Genomic DNA, 22,493 nt, shown 5'->3' on the forward strand with positions numbered 1-22,493 from the left:
GACTTAGGATATTTGGAGTGCTAAAATGAGCATTGGCTTCAACTGGAAGTCACCAGCTACATCAGCACCTAACAAGACAGCCTGTTCTCTGAAGCCAGGTATTGACTTCTTTTTAGTTATGAAAGTTGTAGATGGCATTTTCTTCCAATAAAAGGCTGTTTTGTCAACATTGATGAAATCTATTGTTTAGTGTAGCCACCTTAATGATCTTAGCTAGATCTTCTGGATAACCTGCAGCTCCTCCATCAGCACTGGTTGCTTCACCTTGCACTTTTATGTTATAGAGATGGATTCTTTCCTTAAACCTCATAAACTAACCTCTACTAGCTTCAATCTTTTCCACTGCAGCTTGCTCACCTCTCTCAGTGTTCACAGAATAGAAGAGTTAGGGCCTTGCTCTGAATATGGCTTTGACTTAAGGGAATGTTGTGGCAGGTTTGACCTTCTATCCAGACCACACAAACTTTCTCCCCATCAGCAATAAGGCTGTTTCATTTTATCATTCACGTGTTCACTGGAGTAGCACTTTTAACTTCCTTCAAGAGCTTTTCCTTCTTTGCATTCACAACCTGGCTAACTGGCTCAAGAAACCTAGCTTGTGGCCTATCTTGGTTCTCAACATGCCTTCCTCACTAATCATTTCTAACTTTGATTTAAGGTGAGAGATGTGCAACTTTTCCTTTTTTTTTCCTGAACACTTAGAGGCCATTATAAGCCCATTAATTGACTGAATGTAGCATTGTTATGTCTCAGGGAATAAGGAGGCCTGGGGAGAGGGAGAGAGATGTGAGAACCACCAGTCAGTGGAGCAGTCAGAATACACACAATACTGATAGATTAAGTTTGTCCTGTCTTATATGGGTGTGGTTTGTGGTGCCCCCAATTATAATAGCAACATCAAAGATCACTGATTACAGATGACCATAATGATAATAATGAGAAAGTTTGATATATAACAGAAAAGTCTGAAGTATTGTGAGAATTACCAAAATGTGACACAGAGACATGAAGTGAGCCTATGCTATTGGAAAAAGAACCCTCGACAGACTTGCTCAATGCAGGGTTGCCACAAACCTTCAATTTGTAAAAAATGTAATATCTGTGAAGCATAGCAAAGTAAAGTACAATAAAATGAGATATGTCTATGGCAGTACAAAATGACAAAAATTAGAGTGAACAATTTTTATAATGAAGCAAAGAGCTAGAAAGCCAATTTGTCTCCTGGGAAAGTAGGAATGTTGTTCCCAAACCAATTAACCCAAAATGATTATGACTGATATGTATAGTCTGGGCTCACTCTGAAAAGTTTTGTTTCCTGAAGAAGACCTTAAAATACAAGTACTCTATGTCTTTATTCATAATGTTTGAATGAATGCATACAACAAATTGTCAAGAAGATAAACCTATATATAATGAAAAAATGGCAAAGGGGATGATTCAGTAGTATCCCATTTTCTGTATAACTTCCAAAATAAGTAATTCATCATTCATTCTATAATACATTTAATTTTTTAATCTCCCAAAGCTAAAAATTTTAGACTAACACAGATAACAGAAATACATTTTAATGCAAAATATATGAAGCAAAATGACTAACAAAGAACCAAATGATTATAATTACCACTTTAAAATTCTCAAAATGCTTTTACTGAACTAAATAATCAAATGGAACAGTAGGAAATATAGACTGTTTTTCATTGAGACGAAAAGAAGAAAGTTAAAGTTATAGGTTACCACCTTTTTCTTAGAGACTTGACACTGTCTGGGTCCTCTCCTGATGGATGCTATGTTTCTAATATGACTCTCTCATTTAGAGCTGCACAAGAGACAGCCCCAGGTATGTGATACAGTTATTACTTCTGAAGCTATTCCTATTGTAGCATGAATGTCTACCTTTAATTCCTGCTAATCTTTTGTGGACAATAATTTTTATTATTATAATTATTCACAGCCCATAGTATCTCAAAAACATATGCATATAGTAGCCACTGGATAAATAGCTAGAAATTAAACCAATGTAACAAAAATGGTTTTATTTAAATAGGGAAAGAAATATACCTCATGGGTAGGGGAGAGTGAATATGGGTCTGAAAGTGGCCTCACAAAAGTGGTCATCTGTGTAACCTCACAGATCTGCTATCAACTATTGAGATTTCATATACAAACACAAAATGTGCTCTTCTTAGAATTTGACACACAATGTTTTAAAAACCCACTTGCTTGACGATGAAAATTCTAGAAGAATGTGCCAAAGACTAGCATCTAAAGTAAATCAGTTCTAACCAAGAAGGGAGTTTCAGATTGAATGAAGGGCAGAGGAGCTACTGGACAAAGTAGACAAGCAGCACTGAGTGTCCACACTGCCACAATATTCAAGTCACATAATCCTTAAATGTGTTACATGATGAATTTGGCTGTAGCACTTGTGTAATGTTGAAGGGTTACACAGTTTGTTGCTATATAAATAAAATTAACTCCTCTAAGGCATCCTTCAAAAAACAAGAATGTGATCCAAGTACAACATAAAAGACTGTCTGCTGATAGGCATACAACTGTGGTACTTTGAAAGACATACTTCTCTGTCAAACTGGGTCTTAGAGACATTTCAGGAAGCAAAAACATGCCACATATTTCATGGATTTCTCTCCTAGACAGGTTCCTGTGATTGAATTGAGCAATACAGAAAAATAGGGAATGAACTAAGTTTCTCCATCCCTTTGGGTTTCAGCCAATAATAATCTCAAGACATAATACAAGATTAAAGCAGCAACATTTCCAATTTCTCCTCAGCATCCCCTTTCTGCCAGCTTTGATTAAACAAGTGTGGGTATGTTCTGTTTGAGTTAGACACATTGAATGTGGAAGACTCCTCAGTAACCCTCCTCTTTCTTAAAAAAAAAAAAAAGGAACAAGGGTACACTGGCTGTTGCATGTCTTTCCAAGTATCCTTCTATGAATGGTTCTTTATTTTATAATGATCAGCTTCTGAGACTCAGGAGCTGTCATGCAATGTTGACACGAACATGATGCAAGATTAAGTGAAATGGGACTACCTAAGCCTCCTGCCTCCTCATTAAGTTGCTAGAAATATGAAATGAAAACTTAAAATATAGTCTTGGCCACCATTGCTATTTTTTTACAACTTATTTTTCCAATATCTGACAAATTCTTGAGACAACATTGTATGAGAGAAATAGCAAATGGTTGGAATCAGAAGATCTTGCTTTTGCGAGGCAAGGTTCTTCCATTTATAAGTGATGTGATTCTGAGGTGGTGCAGGAACTACTCAGCATTGCTGGTATTTGATAAATGCAATGTGTCATTTAATTGTAACTAATAATAGACCCTTGCATACAACTCATGGTGAATGTGGGGTCGAGAGGCTGTGACTGCACTCTATTGCTACTAACCGTTTAGTAAATTTGGTGACTTTTCTTACCTGGGAGAAGAGGAATAGGTACATATTGAAAGAAATGAAATCGTGTAGGTACTGATACGTCCTTTTATTTGTGGGGGAATATGTTGAAGCACAGTATAGTAAACTTTAATAACTGCTAGGGTTTGACATTCCAATGATTTCACCATCCCTTAAAGATCAAACCCCAATTCTTCACGCAAACTGACCCAACCGCTTGCCATCATCCTGCTACAATAGTGGTCTGCTTCAGGCCCTCCACACACCTTGGGGGACTCTGTTTTGTTTGCTCATGCCACACCTTGTCTGAGAGTGTCTCCTGATTCCTCCTCTCCAACTGAGTTCTACCTAGGATGCCCTCCTTTTCCATGAAAGCCCTTTAGGACATCTAATACTCTCTGCGTCCTTTTCTCTAAAATTCCTAAAGCCTCATTTTGTACTATGCATCTGGCTGCTATTGAACATTGTCCTGTTCTATTTGGGTCACAAAGACTCATGTGCTTTCTATGTGCCAGGCTCTGGTGCTACAAATGGAGTTGACGAAGACAGTGTCCCTGTCCTGGCGGTGTTTACCACGTTGGTAACAAACGTCAGTGTAGCGCATGCAGCCATGGCAGATATTTGAGTCAAATGCTACACAAGACTTGCCCAACTTGGTAGGTGCAGAATCATAACATGCAGTCATCTCACTTTCTCCAACTCCTTATGTCTCTCGCATCCTGATCTTCTAGTTCCTTCTTCTCATTTAAGAAAAACTTGACACCTGGCTCATTCTTCACTTCCATACTGTGGCACTATCCTGGTTTTTTCCAATCATATAGGCACTGGTATTTTGGTCCCTTAACTTCTTCTAGATGTTGTCTCCTTTTCCCATGGTCACCACTCAACTGATCTACTTTAGAAATTCATCTTTTTCTTTATATAGAATTTTCTTTTTTTCCAATTTTCTTTGTCAAGTACTCCCACTGTGACAGTTCTTCGACTTTACCAGATACTTCTGGTTGATTGACCCCTTCATTTTCTCCCCATCCATCCAGAGCCCCTTTTGTTTTTCCTTACTATCCAGATTCTGTCTTTACATTCTTCACTGTCCAATATCCTTAACTCCATTACCCTCTGACCTGTCCCAAGCCTCACAAAAACTCCCAATCTGTGGAAAGATTGAAAGAAAACAGATTCATGATTAGTTACAGGAACTTGACTCGAACGTCTGCATCTCCAACTCCTGTAATGCCTATTTAGATCTACTCTTATTTCTTCCAACATCCAACTGTCTTGTTCTCAGTGCTTCACCTTACCCCACCTTGACTGAGGAATAGAAGGCATGGATGAACCTCTCTCTGTTGATCACTCCCAGATGTATGCTCATCTACAATCCCAGTCTTCTTCTTCCCTTTGTTGTTGCAGGACTTTTCCTCCTCCTTTCAAGCTGCCACGTGGAGACCCAGATGGGCTCCTTGCTCTGACAAAGTCAGACACAGGACCTGCACAGCACCCAGCCTTGGGTACTGGGTGCTCAAAGAACCACTTTTTTGTTTCAGTTTGTGTCTCTGGAATGAATGAATATATATATATATATATATATATATATATATATATATATATATATATGTATGTATGTATTTTTTTTTTTGTAGCCCAGAGCCTGATTCCTTGGAGACCCCAAGAAAACTTGGCAGCTGTCCCCATTAACTAGCTCTTTGGGAAAATTCTAGGTCTTGATGAATTAAAGGATACAAGAGAGTAAACAGCGCAGGGAGAGGAGAAAGGAGGAAAGAAGGAAAAGGTATGGGAGTCAGGGGCTTCTGAATGTGTGCTCCCAGGACCTGCTCATCTCAGCTTCACTCACTAACAGTCATTTTGGAAGTGTGCAGCAGATACGAATCACAATGCACACTACAGATGCTAGGATCAGCACAGACAAATACCAAACACTGGTTTATCAAACTCATCAGTTTCCAAATACTCAACAGATCAAAGAAGTGCTCTGCTAGTCGCTGAGGGAGACTGTGAAATGCCATGCTTGTTACTTCCTTCACAAGGTTGTCTTCATCTCCCCTTTCACAGTATTGACTCTTTTTTATCTTTTCCAATCTTGCTTTTATTTCTTGTCCTCTATGAAGCTTTCCCCAAGCCCCAGGGCCAGTCTCTCCTTGCTCAGTGCCCCCATAGCCAACATACAAATTAGTGAGGGCATGTATCTCCATGTACGAAGGCCCAGCACTTATGTATCACAGCATCCGCTATGCCTCTGAGTCACTCATAATTGGCCTAATTCACCATCATGTTTCCTGCACCCAGCATAATTCCTAAGAATCCAACACATGCTTGTGGAATGAATGAATGAAAGGATGAGACCAGATGAGAAATTCCAAAAAGATGAATAACATATGTAGGAGCTTCCTATCCATGAGCATGGTATGTTCTTCCATTTGTTTGTGTCCTCTTTTATTTCACTGAGCAGTGGTTTGTAGTTCTCCTTGAAGAGGTCCTTTACATCCCTTGTAAGTTGGATTCCTAGGTATTTTATTCTCTTTGAAGCAATTGTGAATGGAAGTTCATTCCTGATTTGGCTCTCTGTTTGACTGTTACTGGTGTATAAGAATGCTTGTGATTTTTGCACATTAATTTTGTATCCTGAGACAATATCGTGAAAATGGCCATACTGCCCAAGGTAATTTATAGATTCAATGCCATCCCCATCAAGCTACCAATGAGTTTCTTCACAGAATTGGAAAAAAACTGCTTTAAAGTTCATATGGAACCAAAAAAGAGCCCGCATCTCCAAGACAATCCTAAGTCAAAAGAACAAAGCTGGAGGCATCACGCTACCTGACTTCAAACTATACTACAAGGCTACAGTAACCAAAACAGCATGGTACTGGTACCAAAACAGAGATATAGACCAATGGAACAGAACAGAGTCCTCAGAAATAATACCACACATCTACAGCCATCTGATCTTTGACAAACCTGAGAGAAACAAGAAATGGGGAAAGGATTCCCTATTTAATAAATGGTGCTGGGAAAACTGGCTAGCCATAAGTAGAAAGCTGAAACTGGATCCCTTCCTTACTCCTTATACGAAAATTAATTCAAGATGGATTAGAGACTTAAATGTTAGACCTAATACCATAAAAATCCTAGAGGAAAACCTAGGTAGTACCATTCAGGACATAGGCATGGGCAAAGACTTCATGTCTAAAACACCAAAAGCAACGGCAGCAAAAGCCAAAATTGACAAATGGGATCTCATCAAACTAAAGAGCTTCTGCACAGCAAAAGAAACTACCATCAGAGTGAGCAGGCAACCTACAGAATGGGAGAAAATTTTTGCAATCTACTCATCTGACAAAGGGCTAATATCCAGAACCTACAAAGAACTCAAACAAATTTACAAGAAAAAAACAAACAACCCCATCCAAAAGTGGGCAAAGGATATGAACAGACATTTCTCACAAGAAGACATTCATACAGCCAACAGACACATGAAAAAATGCTCATCATCACTGGCCATCAGAGAAATGCAAATCAAAACCACAATGAGATACCATCTCACACCAGTTAGAATGGCGATCATTCAAAAGTCAGGAAACAACAGGTGCTGGAGAGGATGTGGAGAAATAGGAACACTTTTACACTGTTGGTGGGATTGTAAACTAGTTCAACCATTATGGAAAACAGTATGGCGATTCCTCAAGGATCTAGAACTAGATGTACCATATGACCCAGCCATCCCATTACTGGGTATATACCCAAAGGATTATAAATTATGCTGCTATAAGGACACATGCACACGTATGTTTATTGCAGCACTATTCACAATAGCAAAGACTTGGAATCAACCCAAATGTCCATCAGTGACAGATTGGATTAAGAAAATGTGGCACATATACACCATGGAATACTATGCAGCCATAAAAAAGGATGAGTTTGTGTCCTTTGTAGGGACATGGATGCAGCTGGAAACCATCATTCTTAGCAAACTATCACAAGAACAGAAAACCAAACACCGCATGTTCTCACTCGTAGGTGGGAACTGAACAATGAGATCACTTGGACTCGGGAAGGGGAACATCACACACCGGGGCCTATCATGGGGAGGGGGGAGGGGGGAGGGATTGCATTGGGAGTTATACCTGATGTAAATGACGAGTTGATGGGTGCAGCACAGCAACATGGCACAAGTATACATATGTAGCAAACCTGCACGTTGTGCACATGTACCCTACAACTTGAAGTTTAATAATAATAAATAAATTTAAAAAAAAAAAAAAAAAAAAAAAAAAAAAAAAAAAAAAAAAACATATGTAGGAGCTACATCTTGAATCCCAAGAAAGCCCTTTCTATTCACGCCCAGGTGCTCCTGGGGGGCCCCCCTCTCATCCTCCCTATAAAGATCAACCGGTTTCCTTATCCATGCATCTCTCTTCAGCAAGCTCTTTACTTTGGTCAATACTCTGTGTTGATCTACCAATGATAGCTGGTCCTACCTGACTGAAGGAAGTGGCAGGTAAATCTCTCTAAATCACCAGCGTAGACTCTGGGAATGCACCAGCTACTCACCTCGCTTGCTGGCAGACGCAGCAGACCCAGGCTTTTTCGTGCTTCTGGTAGGAGCAGCAGCTCTTGCAGACATTGAACTTGCAATCTCCACACTGGCGCTTGGTGTTGACGAGGAATGTGAAGGGCGAGCAGCAGCGCATGCAGCAGTGCTCCACGAACTGCTGGTGCTTCGAGAGGATGCTGCACTTGCTGCCTTCCTCATCCAGCTTCTGCTTCAGCTCACTGGGAAACCAAGGTAGGGAAAACGGGAGGAGGAGAGAAACACAGTATCAGGTCAGAGGCTGTCTCCCCAAAGGACCCACCTTGGCCCTCCCTTAGGCCAAGCTACCATGTAGGACCTTCCTGGAAAACAAGAGAACTCAGAAAGATCAACTGCTCAACATTATGACCAGAGAAGAACATTAATCGTGGATTAGTTTTGTGTACTCCTGTACGTCAGATTTTCTATGAGAAAGCATGAAAACCTTACTACTTACATTTCAGAGACTACATTGAGACACAAGTTATTAAAAAACTAATAAGCACATCCTTGAAAAATAAAACCTTTAACTTAATTAATGCCTTTTTAAAGGAGCAGGAGATCACTTATGATAAAACATTAATCCTCACACAGCCCAGCTGGGAATATGATACATGCAGTCCTGGCTTTATTTAACATCCCTGGAAACTGAAGTACCCAAGGATTTTAAAAGCTTTCAAATCTATATGAGTCAATAAGGATTCTATGGGTGATGGACAGATCGAGGCACTTGTGATTCAGAGTTGGAAAAAGAACAATTCTGTTCTTCTAAAAAACTCTTGATCACTGGGCAGACAGCCAACCATATTAATGCAAAATATGACAGTGCATACACTCCTCTCTGTGCTCAGTGAGAAGAAAAATACACTGCAAACAGGTTGAGTAACCTGGGGAAAAAAATGAAAAAATAATTACTCTGAATCACCAGGTTTGAGTTGTTTTTCCTGCTATGAAAATGGGGGCCCCCAAAGAACAGTAGAAAAATTATTATTTTTACTACTATTTTACTATTACTATACTATATTACCAGACTATAATTTTTACTATTTTAGTACTACTATATTACTACACTACTACTTTTACTATTTTCCTACTGTTGCACACTATCATAATAGTAAAACACAGTCCCCTACTTATAATGGTTCAACTTATGATTTTTCAACTTTCTGATGATGCAGAAACTATATGGATTTATTAAAAAGCACCAGAAAGTGATACAATACTCTATCATGATGCTAAGCATAGCAGCAGTGAGCCACAGCTCCCAGTCAGCCATGAGGTCATGAGGGATATAGTCTACGGTGTACTATGTTTTACTATGTTGTCAGATGACTTTGCCCAGCTGCAGGCTAATGTAAGTGTTCTGGGCATGTTTAAGTTGGCTGGGCTAAGCTGTAATGTTCAGTAGGTTAGCATTTTCAACTTATGATAGTTTCAACTTATGATGGGTTCACCAGGATGCAATCCCACTGTAAATCAAGGAGCATCTATATTTTACTGCAGCATTTTACTATGATAATACTTGAAAGTATTTTACTACTATTTACTGCTACTATTGTTTTACTACTATTTTACTTTATTACTTTTTTTAACTTTTTATCTTTACTACTATTTTTATTTTTACTATGACTATTTACTACTCTTTACTACTATTACTATTTTTCTGTACCCAGTTGTCATTATGCAGTTAATACTGGATATATTTATGGTGTATGTGGCAAATATTTTCTCCTGTTCTGCCCTTGTCTTTTTATGTTTATGGTGTTTACTCTTGTTTAGAAATGCTTAATTTTTCTGTAGTTAAATCTGTCAGGCTTTTCTTTCATGGACATTGGGCTTTATGTCTTGCTTGAGAAGGCCTAGACCACCCCATCAGTTTATGTACATTGTCAGTTAGCCCCTGTATAGGTTGAAGGTTGGCCCTCTCAAATGATATGTCCATGCCCTAAATCCCTGGAAACTGTAGCTTTTACTTTATTTGGAGGAGGGGTCTTCTTATAAATTAAGAATACTGAGATGTAGTTTTCTTGCATTTTCTGAGTGAGCTCTAAATCCAATGACAACTGTCCTTTAAGAGACACACAGAGAAGGCAATATGAAGACAAAGGCAGAGATTGGAGTGCTGTGGCTACAATCCCAGTAACACCAAGGTTTGCCAGAAGCCACCAAAAGCTAGGAAAGAGACATGGGCAGATTCTCCCCCAGAGACTTGGGAGGGAGTGTGGCCCTGCCAACGCCTTGATTGTAGACTTTTGACCTCCGGAAGAGGGAGACAATACATTCTTCTTGTTTTAAGCCACCTGTTTGTGGTAATTTGTTACAGCAGCCTCAGGAAACTAATATAGTTTCTACTTTTTTTTTTTTTTAAAAAAGGAAAACAGTAAATACAAACTTTCCTCAACACTATATCCTCATCTAGTTGCCACTCTCTAATAGTCCTAACCTCTTCTAGTTAGAATTCCTGAAAGAACCATCCCTGGTAGTCAGTATGTTCTTTATTCCCATCACTCCTGGGTCCACTCCAGTGGACCTTTTGTTCTTTTTCTTAAATAAAACAAAAGCTCTGCTGGAGATCCCCCACTGACCTTCATGTTGAAAGATCCAAGGGGACTTTCTAGGCCTTGTATTACCTGATTATTCTTCCATTCTTGAAATACTCTCTTCCCTTCCTCATGTTACTCTTGTTTTCCTCAGCCCTTTTCCAATTCCTTTGCAAGCTATCTCTTCCTCCTGTTCTGACTTTTTAAATGTTAGACAAGACTTTTTAAGGCATAAAATATTTATTCACTAATGAAGATTATTTTCAACATTAATGTTAACCTTTTACTGAATAGATTGTTTAAGTCATGGTCTATGTGACTAGGTAGCCTTTCTCCACCCCAACTTTCCTCAAGCATGGACAAATCCCTTCTTTTCAGTTCACTGAAGCAGCAGACTGTCCGGTGTGGTGGGTGACGGACATTTATTGCCAATGGCTTAAGGTAGTGGAAGGTGATGGAAGAGAAACTCAGCTCCAGGCAGAACAGAAAACCATTTCATATGGGCACGCTGCAGTTAAAGTCCTCAGCCACTACCTTTGGGATTCCTTCCGAGGCCCTGTCACTGGACATGTTGCTGTGCCATCTCTGCCTATCCAGGTTCCCATATGTCCCCTCTCTTTTCTTGTTCCAGGGCCCTTCATGGCTGATTAGAGGAAAATTATCCAAAGCTGTGACCTAACTGGTAAAAAATGACTGCATATGTAGGAGTCACCCTTGTCTGACTCACAAGGCATGGGAGTAAATGAATCAGGACACAGGTAAGCAAGAAGGAAGATCAGGAGAATTACCTTTCTTTCTCTCCTCCGCCCCCTTGTTCCCTCTCTCTCCTTCCCCTGTCCCCATATTTTTAAATTAAAAGGATGGTATTATTTATACTGTTTTAATTATGAAACCTAAAAAATGATCCATTTTTGTTTAGGTTTTCAAGTGTGTTGGTATAAAGTGGTTCACAGATTTCTCTCATGATTATAAGATCTCTGCTACCTCTGTCATTATGTCCCTCTTTTCTTTCAGAATATTGTTTATTTGACCCTTGTTCAGTAAGTTCAGAGGTTTACTTATTTCATTAATTTTAAGGAATTAGCTTTTAGTTAGGTTGATGGTTGTCTACATTGCTTATTTGTTCTCCATTGCAATAAGGTCCAGTCTTATCTTTATTATTTCTTCCTTCTGCTGGTTTGAGTTTCTTATTTTATCTAACCTTTAACAAGTAAAATGTTTTTAAGTAAATGGACTTTTAACATTTACTCTTTCCTAATCTATGCATTTAAGGCTATAAAATTTTCTCAACACATCTCTTTTGTTGTACCTCGCAGGTTTTAAATAAGAAAATTTTTATTGTCATTTAGTCTTACATATTTTATAATTCTCAGGTTTAAAATTTTCCAAATTTGTGGCTTTTGTTATTAACTTTTTTTTAACATTTTGATCAGAGAGTCTCAAATAAATTCTTTGGTATTCATTGAGACTTCATTATAGCTTCATGGTTAGCCAATTTATGTAAAGCCTATGTGTGTTTGAAAAGAATGCTTATTCTCTACCGACTGATAACAAGACGTTAACCAAAAAGTCACTGAGGCAGGTCTCAGTGGATAGAGGTTAATTTAGCCAAGGTTGAGGACACTTCCAGGAAAAACACAAGTCATGGGAGCATCTGTGACCTGAGATTTTTCCAAAGAGGGTTTTGGGAACTTCAGGATTTAAAGGAGAAAGTCTGAGCCAGAGAGAAAACAGGAAGTGGGGTAGGCAATGATGTAAATGGTTACATTCTTGTGAGGTTCTGATTAGTATTCACAAATCTACATTTCACATGTGAAAAGAGGGCGTAGAGGGAAAAGTCAATTCTGCATCCATCTCAGGGTAGGCAGAAGGATGATTTCTGGTCTTGTCATTGTCCCGTACCTGTGACATTAAGCTGGTAATTGACATTGTCAGATAAGAGTCAACAGAACTCAGTTTTAAGACTAGTTTATAGGGGGATATGTATCCTGAAAGATTTAGTGGCTCACAAGGAATTTCCTTGTGAAAAATTTGTGAGGAAGACCATCTGGGGCAGTATGTGTTGTAAGAGGAACATAAAGTCCCTGGAACCCAAACCCACTAAGCCAAAGGGAAAAGTCAAGCTGGGAACTAGGCCATGCAAACCTGCCTCCCTTCGTTCCTAAATAGACAACTACAAGATAAACGGCTACGTACCTCCCTTGCAACTTGCTCGCAAGGAAGGCCCTTTAGTTCCTTTCAATTTTACCAGACACTGTAAATTAACATCTTGTCTTCACAGGCACGGGACAAAGGACTGAATTAAAAGTGGCTTGGCTCACCTGAGACAAATGTGTATCTGACTGCTTTCTGTACTCCATGATTATTATATCTTATGCAAAAAATGCAGATTCATTGAGAGTGAGACAAATATATTTATATTGAAATTACTAATAGATTTGGACTTTTTTCTACTATGCTATGTTTTCTTTTCTTTTTTTTTTAATTATACTTTAAGTTCTAGGGTACACGTGCACAATGTGCAGGTTTGTTACATATGTATACATGAGCCATGTTGGTGTGCGGCACCCATTAACTCGTCATTTACATTAAGTGTGTCTCTTAATGCTATCCCTCCCCCCTACCCCCTCCCCACAATAGGACCCAGTGTATGATGTTCCCCTTCCTGGGTCCAAGTGATCTCATTGTTCAATTCCCACCTATGAGTGAGAACATGCGGTATTTGGTTTTCTGTTCTTGTGATAGTTTCCTGAGAATGGTGGTTTCCAGCTGCATCCATGTCCCTACAAAGGACACAAACTCATCCTTTTTTATGGCTGCATAGTATTCCATGGTATATATGTGCCACATTTTCTTAATCCAGTCTGTCACTGATGGACATTTGGCTTGATTCCAAGTCTTTGCTATTGTGAATAGTGCCGCAATAAACATATGTGTGCATGTGTCTTTATAGCAGCATGACTTATAATCCTTTGGGTATATCCCCAGTAATGGGATGGCTGGGTCAAATGGTATTTCCAGTTCAAGATCCTTGAGGAATCACCACAGTGTCTTCCACAATGGTTGAACTAATTTACAGTCCCACCAACAGTGTAAAAGTGTTCCTATTTCTCCACATCCTCTCCGGCACCTGTTGTTTCCTGACTTTTTAATGATTACCATTCTAACTGGTGTGATTTTGATTTGATGAGGTTGAACATCTTTTCATGTGCTGAAAAGTTTATTCAAATTTTTGGTCCATTTCCTTCTGTCTTTCCCTTCTTTCTCTTCCTTCCCTACCTCCCCTCCCCTCTCCCTCTCTTTCTCTCTCCCTCTTTTTCTCCTTCCTTCCTTCCTTCCTTCCTTCCTTCCTTCCTTCCTTCCTTCCTTCCTTCCTTCCTTCCTTCCCTCCCTCCCTCCCTCCCTCCCTTCCTTCCTTCCTTCTTCCTTTTCTTCCTTTCTTTCTTATAGAGACAGGGTTTTGCTCTGTCATCCGTGCTGGGATGCAGTGGTGGCATCATAGCTCACTGCAGCCTTGGACTCCTAGGCTCAAGTGATCCTCCCACCTCAGCCTCCCAACTAGCTGGGACTACAGACATGTCATGCCTAGTTTTTAAAATAATTTTTTGTAGAGACAGGGTCTTGCTTTGTTGCCCAGGCTGGTCTCAAATTCTTAGCTTCAAGTGATCGTCCTACCTCAGCTTCCCAAACCACTGGGATTACAGGCATGAGACACCAGGCCCAGGTGGCCCATTTCTAAATTAGATTATTTGTCCTTTACTGTTGTTTTGTAAGGGTTTTTAATATATTCTAGATATAAGTCCCTTATCAGATACATAATTTGCAAATATTTTCCCTTTCTTATATGAAACCCCACATTTTGTTAGTATTTTTGTTTGGTTTTAGTAAAAGAAAGCATCTCACCAGCTCATCTTACCCTGCTACTGGATTTGGAAATTTATGTATGTTTTTACAACTTCTTTTTTTTACTTAACAACATATAAACATATGTTCATGACAATCCAGAATCTTTGCAGCTTTAGCTCTTGGGCACCCTTAGCTGGCTTACATATCTTCTAACACATGAACAGGGCTCACTGCTCTGCATAGAAGTGCCCAATACTTATTTGTTGCTTGATTATTGTATAATAAAGGGAGGCTGAATCCAGAATTGTCAGACCAGCTAATTCTATAGGGTAAAATATCATATACATACACTTGGGTGAATAAAGTGGTTACAGGGAGACAGAATAGAGGTGATATTTCCAGGGAAGGAAGATGTTACTCAGTCCCTTAGATTGAAGGCAGAAGATGTGCTAAGTCATTGACAGCTCTGACATCTCTCAACAGTATAAGAACAGCCTCAGATTGACTGACTTATATTGATATTTCAGAGATACTAAATTAAATGGGATAAAACATCCAGAAAGAAAATTATTTGGGGATCATAAAGCTCTGTGAACTCTATCCATAAGATAACTTGAGCTTTATGAGTTTTGTTTACTGATACACAGGACTGCAAATTCCAATGGCATTTTAAAGCTCACTGGTATCTAGTAATAACTGTACCAACCCTTCTAGAGTTTATTCCAAGCAAATCAGGTGTTTTTCAGGCTCAGTGGAGGAAAGGGGTGCCATTCTTCAGACCATCTCTCACTTATTAGATTCTATTGTCATGTAGTATCTCATGGAAGAAGTCATTGGGCAGAATTGTATAGGATGACTTACAATGGTTAATTACACATCAACCAAGAATGATGCAAGATAGGCTACCTGCTTTGAAATATCTTGGGAAGGACCAGGACTTCAAATGGTCAGCTATGTGGGAAAGAGTGATGGGTTTAATGTCAGAAGCTAGTGTGCATAACTGGGCTCATCACTTACCAAAAAGTTCCCCAACCTTTTGTGGTCTGTGTTTTTCTGAGCGGCACTTACAATTCCTACTTCATAGGGTTGCTAGAGGTTTTAAATGTGCAAAGCTACAAAAGCAAATACTAGTCTTTCCATTGGATTAGCAAGAAATTCAGTGATCCAAGTATCCATAACATTCGAACATATTTGGCTATATGTCAAGAAGGTTTCTGCAATAGCATCTGGGCAAGAATGCTCAAGACTTATTTGTTGCTTGAGCATTAGGTAAAAACTGCCTGGAGTTTTTGCCTAGTTTAGCATTAGGTAACCTCAGGGGGTGTGAAGTGGTAGCTCACTGTGGCTTTTATTTGTATTTCCGTAAAGATGTTGAATATGCTTAGTCTGATCTTTAGCAATATCTTCTTACATCTGGTCTAGTCTCCTCCTGGTCTTACAACAGGCATCTTAAAAGCCTATTAACATTTCATGATCTCTTGGTCTATCGCCATGCTGGTTCTGACAGTTTGTTAGAGGGTGAAGCATTCTGTGTTGAGAGGACACACACAGGCTCAATGGAGTTGGGTGTCACGATGAGGTAGCAGTGTCTGCCATGCGCATAGCCGGAAGTGATGGCATGTACATCACTTGTTTGCTATCCTTCAACTCAGTTACCGAAGAGAGGGTAATTTTGATTTATAGCTGTGAGCTTGGCCCTCTTTTTCCCCCTTGCTGCCCTGTCCCCCTAGAGTGGCTCACCCATTCCCGTATGTGAAGATGTTTGTGGAATTGACTTCCAAACTCACTTAGCTGGTCCTGCCCCTCCTCTGAGCTGCTGAAACCCGCATCCAGGTGTCCTCTTGGCCCTGCCCATCTTGCCACCCCTTGATAGCTATGGGCATTGCTTAGAATGTCAATCATTCACTCAATTCACACTTATTAGGCACCTATTATTACAGGTACTAAGGATTTTTTAAAAAATAGACATAGCCCCTCTCTTCATCAAATGTGCATTAAGGTAGGAATTCAGATGATAAAAAATTAAGCAAAAAAAGAACTATAAATTATGAGGCATTCTCATAAGAATAAGTAGGATACTCAGACCGAGAATAACATCAGGACCTACTTTAGATTGGTGACAAGAGAGGGCTTCTCTGGGGAAGTGGCATTTCAGTTAAAACATGAAGATGGGAAGGAGCTAGTCCAATGGAAGACACAGCATCCCAGAAAGAAAGAGTAGCAAGGAAACAGAGCTCAGTATTGGGGGGAGACGGGGAGGAGCACAAGATCTTTTTTCTAAGTACAAGGGGGAAGTTATGGAGGATGTGAGCAGGGAACTATCAGCCACTGTTAGGTAAAGCCCACTCTTAGAGGACTTTGCAAGTGTGAAGCATGGGGGGCACTGCAGTCATCTTGGTGAGGGTGACTGAGGTTTGGGCTGGGCAGGAGTCATCGGAGAGTGCAGGGAAGTGGGCTAATGCCTGTTGCACCTGTTGAGGGCCAGGAGAGAGAGTGAACCAGATTCTGGTTTGTGTAACCACATGGAGAGTGAAGCTGTTCATGGAAAGAGAGAAGACAAGGGTGGGCAGGAGCAAGTTTTAGAGAAATCTGTGAGGCACCTGAAGGGCAATGCCAAGAGGACACCTGGATGCGGGTTTCAGCAGTTCAGAGGAAGGGCTGGGCCAGCTAAGTGAGCTTGGAAGTCATCATCATAAACGTCTTCACACATAGGGGAATGAATGAGCCACCCTAGAGGGATGGGGCAGCAAGGGGGGAAAGAGGGCCTAAGAACAAGCCAAGAAAACCCCAAACATTTAAACTCAGGCAAAAAGGCTGAAGAGGAGAAGCCAGACAGAAGGACTGAGGAGGAGCTAGAGCAAGAGGATGTTTCAAGAAGGGGAGAGTGGATGACTGTTTGCTGTGAGGACAGAGATATATCCACTAGATTTGGCTGCATAGGTGTCAGCGGTAACCCTGAGAAAGGCAACTTCAGTAGCGGAAGCTGGGCAGGAGCCAGCCTGTTGTGGACTGAACAGTGAATGTGGAGTAAGGAAGCAGATCCCTCATGGAATACTTCTTATAGCAACGTTATAAATGCTTTCAAGAACTGGGCTCCAAAGGGCAAACCCACCTTAGAGTATAACAATATTAACAGTGTTCATGATAATTTAAAAGTATACTTCGCGTTCAGTTTGTCATAGGTAATGTCACTCTCTCACTAGGTACTTTCAGACAGAATCATTTTGCTGCCCCCTGACGGTGTCATAAAAAAATCCGGCAAGACTAACAGAGCCCTTGATACCACAGATTTACGAATAAAGAAAATCAAATTTAAACATTCCCTCCAAACGTTAATGACACACAACAATACGCTGTTTGGTTACCAGCTATAAATGGAGGGGACCACTTTAATTCAGAACCCAGACAGTCACACCACTCGCCATGCCCCACTCATCCCACATGAGCACTGTCTGATAAGGCTACAGGAACCTCACCAACCTCAGGTTCAGCAAGTAGCTCAGTCAACATGGACGCTGGGAGAGACTGAGGGCTCCAGCTCCAGTTCATAGACATAGCTACGAACCGCTCAGTCTTCTAAACCTTGGTTTCTTTTTTTGGCAAAGAAGGGATATCAGCAGCATCCTGAAATGCTTGTTGCAGAAATAAATGAGAAAATGTACCAGAGTTGTGCAGCAGGCACCAAAAAGTAAAAGCAGCCCCATAAATGTCTGGAATTATTCTAGTTCAAGCCAGCTAAGATTCTGCTCCACAGCAAGTGCTCAGAAAAGGCTCCCATCTCTTCATTGGATCATCTGGAATATTTGGCCAATAGCCAGAGAGTTAAATCAGGCACATCCATTCCTGACCTTGAGCAGGTGGAAAGCTCTCTAATAACCAATGAGCGTACCTTAAGAGCATTACAGGTATTTCCTTGAAAAGAGCAATGAGAGAACAACCATGAGAAAGCTCGGATCGTCACGCTGTACACTCGTATTATACCACAGCATACCAGCGCTTCATCATAAACCCAGACTTTGGCTGGAAACATGTGAAAAAAACCCCACAAAAAGCATCTAGCCTACAAGAGGGGACCCACTTCCAAGTCTGTAGGCTCATCAGATTCAGTGGAAACACGTGAAATAGATATCCCTACCTGAAGTTGCTGACTGTCCCAGCTCTCTCTGCACCTGCCCTCCGGCACCATCCCCCTCCTGCACCTCCCACCACCGAATCATCTCCAGCTATCTCTGCTTCCCAGATCTCATGGTAGCTCAGGGCAGGCTCCTCCACAAAACATCATTTGACAATCGCTATCTTCACAACTCTGTTAAGTAGAAAGGTCAATCTTATTTCCCACCTTCTCAAATCAGCCACAGTACATACGACAGACCAGGATCCTTCATTAAACAGCTATGAATGACTTCATTTGAGCAGTAGCCCAAGAAGAATGGAGCTGTGAGGGATGAGAATAAAGGAGGCTGATAGAGAATGTTTCATATACAAGTAGAGGAAGCTTCCTTTTCCATAAAGTCAGGTTCCACACGTCCTTGGCAAGAGCGTGTACCCTATTTCCTCCACCACCCACTTTCTTATGTGTAGCCCAATTCTTCTTTGTGTTTAGTGTCACATAGGCCACATTAATCTTAGAGAAAACTGTGTCCTAAATCTTTATTAATCATCAAAAAAGTCACAAAATCCATGAATCACTGATAAACCCATGACACCCTGTTATGTCCTGTCAAAATGGGCACACACTACATATCATCATTCTGAAAAAGGAGAAAGAACAGTATCTGGGATATAAAAACAGTTGCCTTAGTTCCTTCTCTGAGCTATTGACTGTTGGGACCAAGCCTCTTTCTTCCATTTTCATTTCCATAGTCTCCTCTGTGTAGCACAGGGGGCTGAATGCTTGGAAACCACATTTCCTCGATTCTTCTGCTTGCTGTTGTTGGTTAGGCTCTGCCAATGGAAGGCATTTGTGTGAGACTGGAGGTGGAAGGGAGACGTCATTTTTCTGCTTTATGTTCCAGCAGAGGCAGGAGGCTGTGGGTGAATGTGGCTTGGTTCCTTCTTACAATGAGGGCCCCGTCAGTAGCAAGAGAGGCAGCAGTAGTGATGCCATCGAGTAAATGCAGGCTTGTGGGATCCTACTTAAACACTCTTTCCTCCTTCTCTTCCAAACTGAAGGCTGGGGCAGCCTGCGTGGTTACTGATCTCTGGGTAACATTATGTTTCTCCTGTTGCTTTTCCAACTCTTCTAATACTCTTGTGAGCGATTTCCCAAATCAAAAACTCTCTGTAAGAAATATTTAGAGGGTTCCTGTTTTCTTGATGGAACCCTGACTGACACATCAGAGAGTTGAAGTCACGTACCGTCAAATCCTGATTTTTTTTTAAAGTCCACGTTCCACATGGCCTCCTTGACATCTGCACTTGTGACCACTCTGTTCTCCTGACACCAGTGATTCCCTCAGAGCCACCTGGCTTTCTCTTCAGATTAATTCAGATTTCATTCGTTCTTTCCCAGAGCTTTTTCCTTAGACCTCTTCCTGCCTTGTTCTATATTCCCCCATTGACGAGTGTGATCCATATGTGTGTCATAACCTATGCTAATGTGCCAGTGGTTCTCATGTCTTCAGTCTCACATTTTCTCATAGGAATTGTCACTGCCTGGAGCTTTTGCCTAGGATCTGTAACTGCCAATCTCTTTTCCAGGTCACGATCTCATGTGGAACTGAACTCAAAACGTCTAAAATACTCAAAATATTTAATAATACATTTATTATTTCAACTCCTGTATTTTTTCCTAAAGAGCATAAATTCTATCCAAAGATGCTTCTGGAATCCTAAGAGTCATTCTCTACCTTTCCCTCTCTTTTACTTCGGGCTTTGATCTTGCACCAAATCCTACCCATTCTGCACTAAAATACCCTTAATGGCACCTTCCCTGCTCCTGCTCTGCCATTGCCTTAGCTTGGACCCTCCACATCCCCAACCTGCATTGCACATTAGACTATTCCAAGCTGCCTTCAACGACCAGAGCGGAGAGATATGCCTCAAAACAAGTGTCAACAATGCCTCCATGAATACTCGGAGCCATCTGATGATGGCTCCCATGTGCTGATCCCTTGAGCTGTAAAGAGCGCTCCATCCCTATGCATGCCTGTGACCTTTCCTCCACATGCTGTGCCATTCCCTCCCTGCCCTACTGACAAATTTCTCCTCTTTTTCCTCCAAGACTCACATTTCAAATGTCATCTCCTCTACCAAGTCTCTAGTTCTGCCATGCATAGCGACTGCTTTGTACCTAACTTGATTATAGTCCATATCACACTGAATTTTAATACTTCCTTTATGTGCCTTTGACAGGACAATGAACTCCTTAAAGAGGAGGATAGGGATGGCCACCTTTGTCCCTAGTACAGGAGGATTGGCCTGAATCATGTGTCTGGATGCACATGTCCTTTCTCCCGAAATACATGTTCAACCAATGGGCAAGAGATTATGATAAAGCATGAGCACTGGACACATGAAAATTAAAACTTCCTAACAATTAATTGCTTAGGCTTCTAACACTGCAAAAAACATCCAGGCAAAACAACTGAACATTTGATCAACTCTTCCTTTGCATCTGTTAATTTGGATCATGCATAAGGCAAAACTTTCTGTGTCTGCTTTTAATCCACCTGAAACTAAGCACCACAGGAAAGCTAAAATAATATTCAGACATATATAATGATAAGTGGTTCTCACATCTTCAGTGCCACTAAGGGATAGGATTCTTATTTCTGAATAAAAGATAAGTACAATATGTCAGAATTTAAAGCTGTTTCATTCCTCATTCACATACCAATAATATATACAAATAAATTTCCAAAGTTCAAGGCTTTGGCTGAGTACAAGCACTCCTCCAGAGTTGGTCAAAACCTATATCATATGGTGATACAGGTTTTTGTCCTACAGAATTTTCTTCCTGTTGTTGGGCATACTGATGTAGCTCTGATCTTGAGCAAAAAAACTGTCTCCCAAGAGAAATGAAACTGTCTTCATTCTCTTGGCTGTTGTAAACAAGATAGAAATGTTCCAGACTTCATTCTGTCACTCACCTAGGATGAACACAGGCTCAGAGGATCTCTACAGCTCAGATCATCACACATTTTCTGACATTTAATGCATCATGAATTGTATGTGAACTCCTACTTTAATTCTATTAATATTTGATTTATCCATCTAGAAGAGAATATTTGTAAAAGTAAATGTCAGTGTGTGGAGAGATGCCAAGCCTCACTGGTGATGCCCTCTAGCTGCTAAGCCAGCTACCCCTCTGATGTCTAGCTAAAGCTGATCTTCCTAACTGGAAATTCCCTTATTACTGTATAGTGAACCACCTTTCCTAAATTTGTGTACAAAAAGAAAACTATCAAAACATCCTACAGAATGTTTTTAAAAAGCATCTTAAAATATTCAGCATCTCCCTTACCAGAGCAAAGGGGAGTAAAGGCTTCCTTGCCTTAGTCATGCTTTCATAAAAAGGAATGGGAATTATCTTTATGGAATGCTAGTATGTGTGAGGCATTTGGCAAAAATAATCCCTACAAGATCTTTGGAGGTAGAGAACAGGAGCTTCCACACTTTACTCTGCCTGCTTTCTAGAGTGTGTGCATACATGGCTATACCCTGTATTGGAATGATGAGCAGCCGGGGACCTGGTGGAATCCTTTACACTTGCACAGCCTCCGGAACTGAAGCTTGTCCATGTTAGCACTTGATATCCACGTGGTGGCTACAATGATGTTGGAGAGGTACACCGTGCAAACAGTTTTAAGAATACAAGATACAAATATCAAAATTATAAATTAGAAAAATCAGAGGGGCCAAGAAGAGTGACTATATGCCTCATATATAAAGTCTGCCATTTGCTACACTTACAGTTCTTCCTGGGTGCATATACCATCCTTGCAACGGATATGTACCCATATGTTTGAGCTCAAGGAAAACCTTATGATTTCCTAGTACAGCCCTCCTCAGCCCATAGACACTTTAGCAGGCCCAGAATAACATGTGCTACTTCACACAGGTTGGTCACTTCTCAGTTCCTATCTTTAACGTTCATCTTCGCTCA

General features: G+C 40.5%; 1 protein-coding gene across 2 annotated transcripts in view; it reads right to left on the reverse strand.

The window, feature by feature from the left end:
* Window positions 1-22,493, reverse strand: part of MYRIP (myosin VIIA and Rab interacting protein) — a 403,697-nt gene that overhangs the window by 184,192 nt on the left and 197,012 nt on the right. For both annotated transcript variants that reach the window (XM_007983730.3, XM_007983733.3), the window contains exon 3: window positions 7,982-8,203. In XM_007983730.3, coding sequence (XP_007981921.3) covers window positions 7,982-8,203 — 222 coding nt within the window. The remainder of the gene's footprint in view (window positions 1-7,981; window positions 8,204-22,493) is intronic.

Source organism: Chlorocebus sabaeus, chromosome 22, assembly GCF_047675955.1.
Source record: "Chlorocebus sabaeus isolate Y175 chromosome 22, mChlSab1.0.hap1, whole genome shotgun sequence".
Classification (NCBI taxonomy): Eukaryota; Metazoa; Chordata; class Mammalia; order Primates; family Cercopithecidae; genus Chlorocebus; species Chlorocebus sabaeus.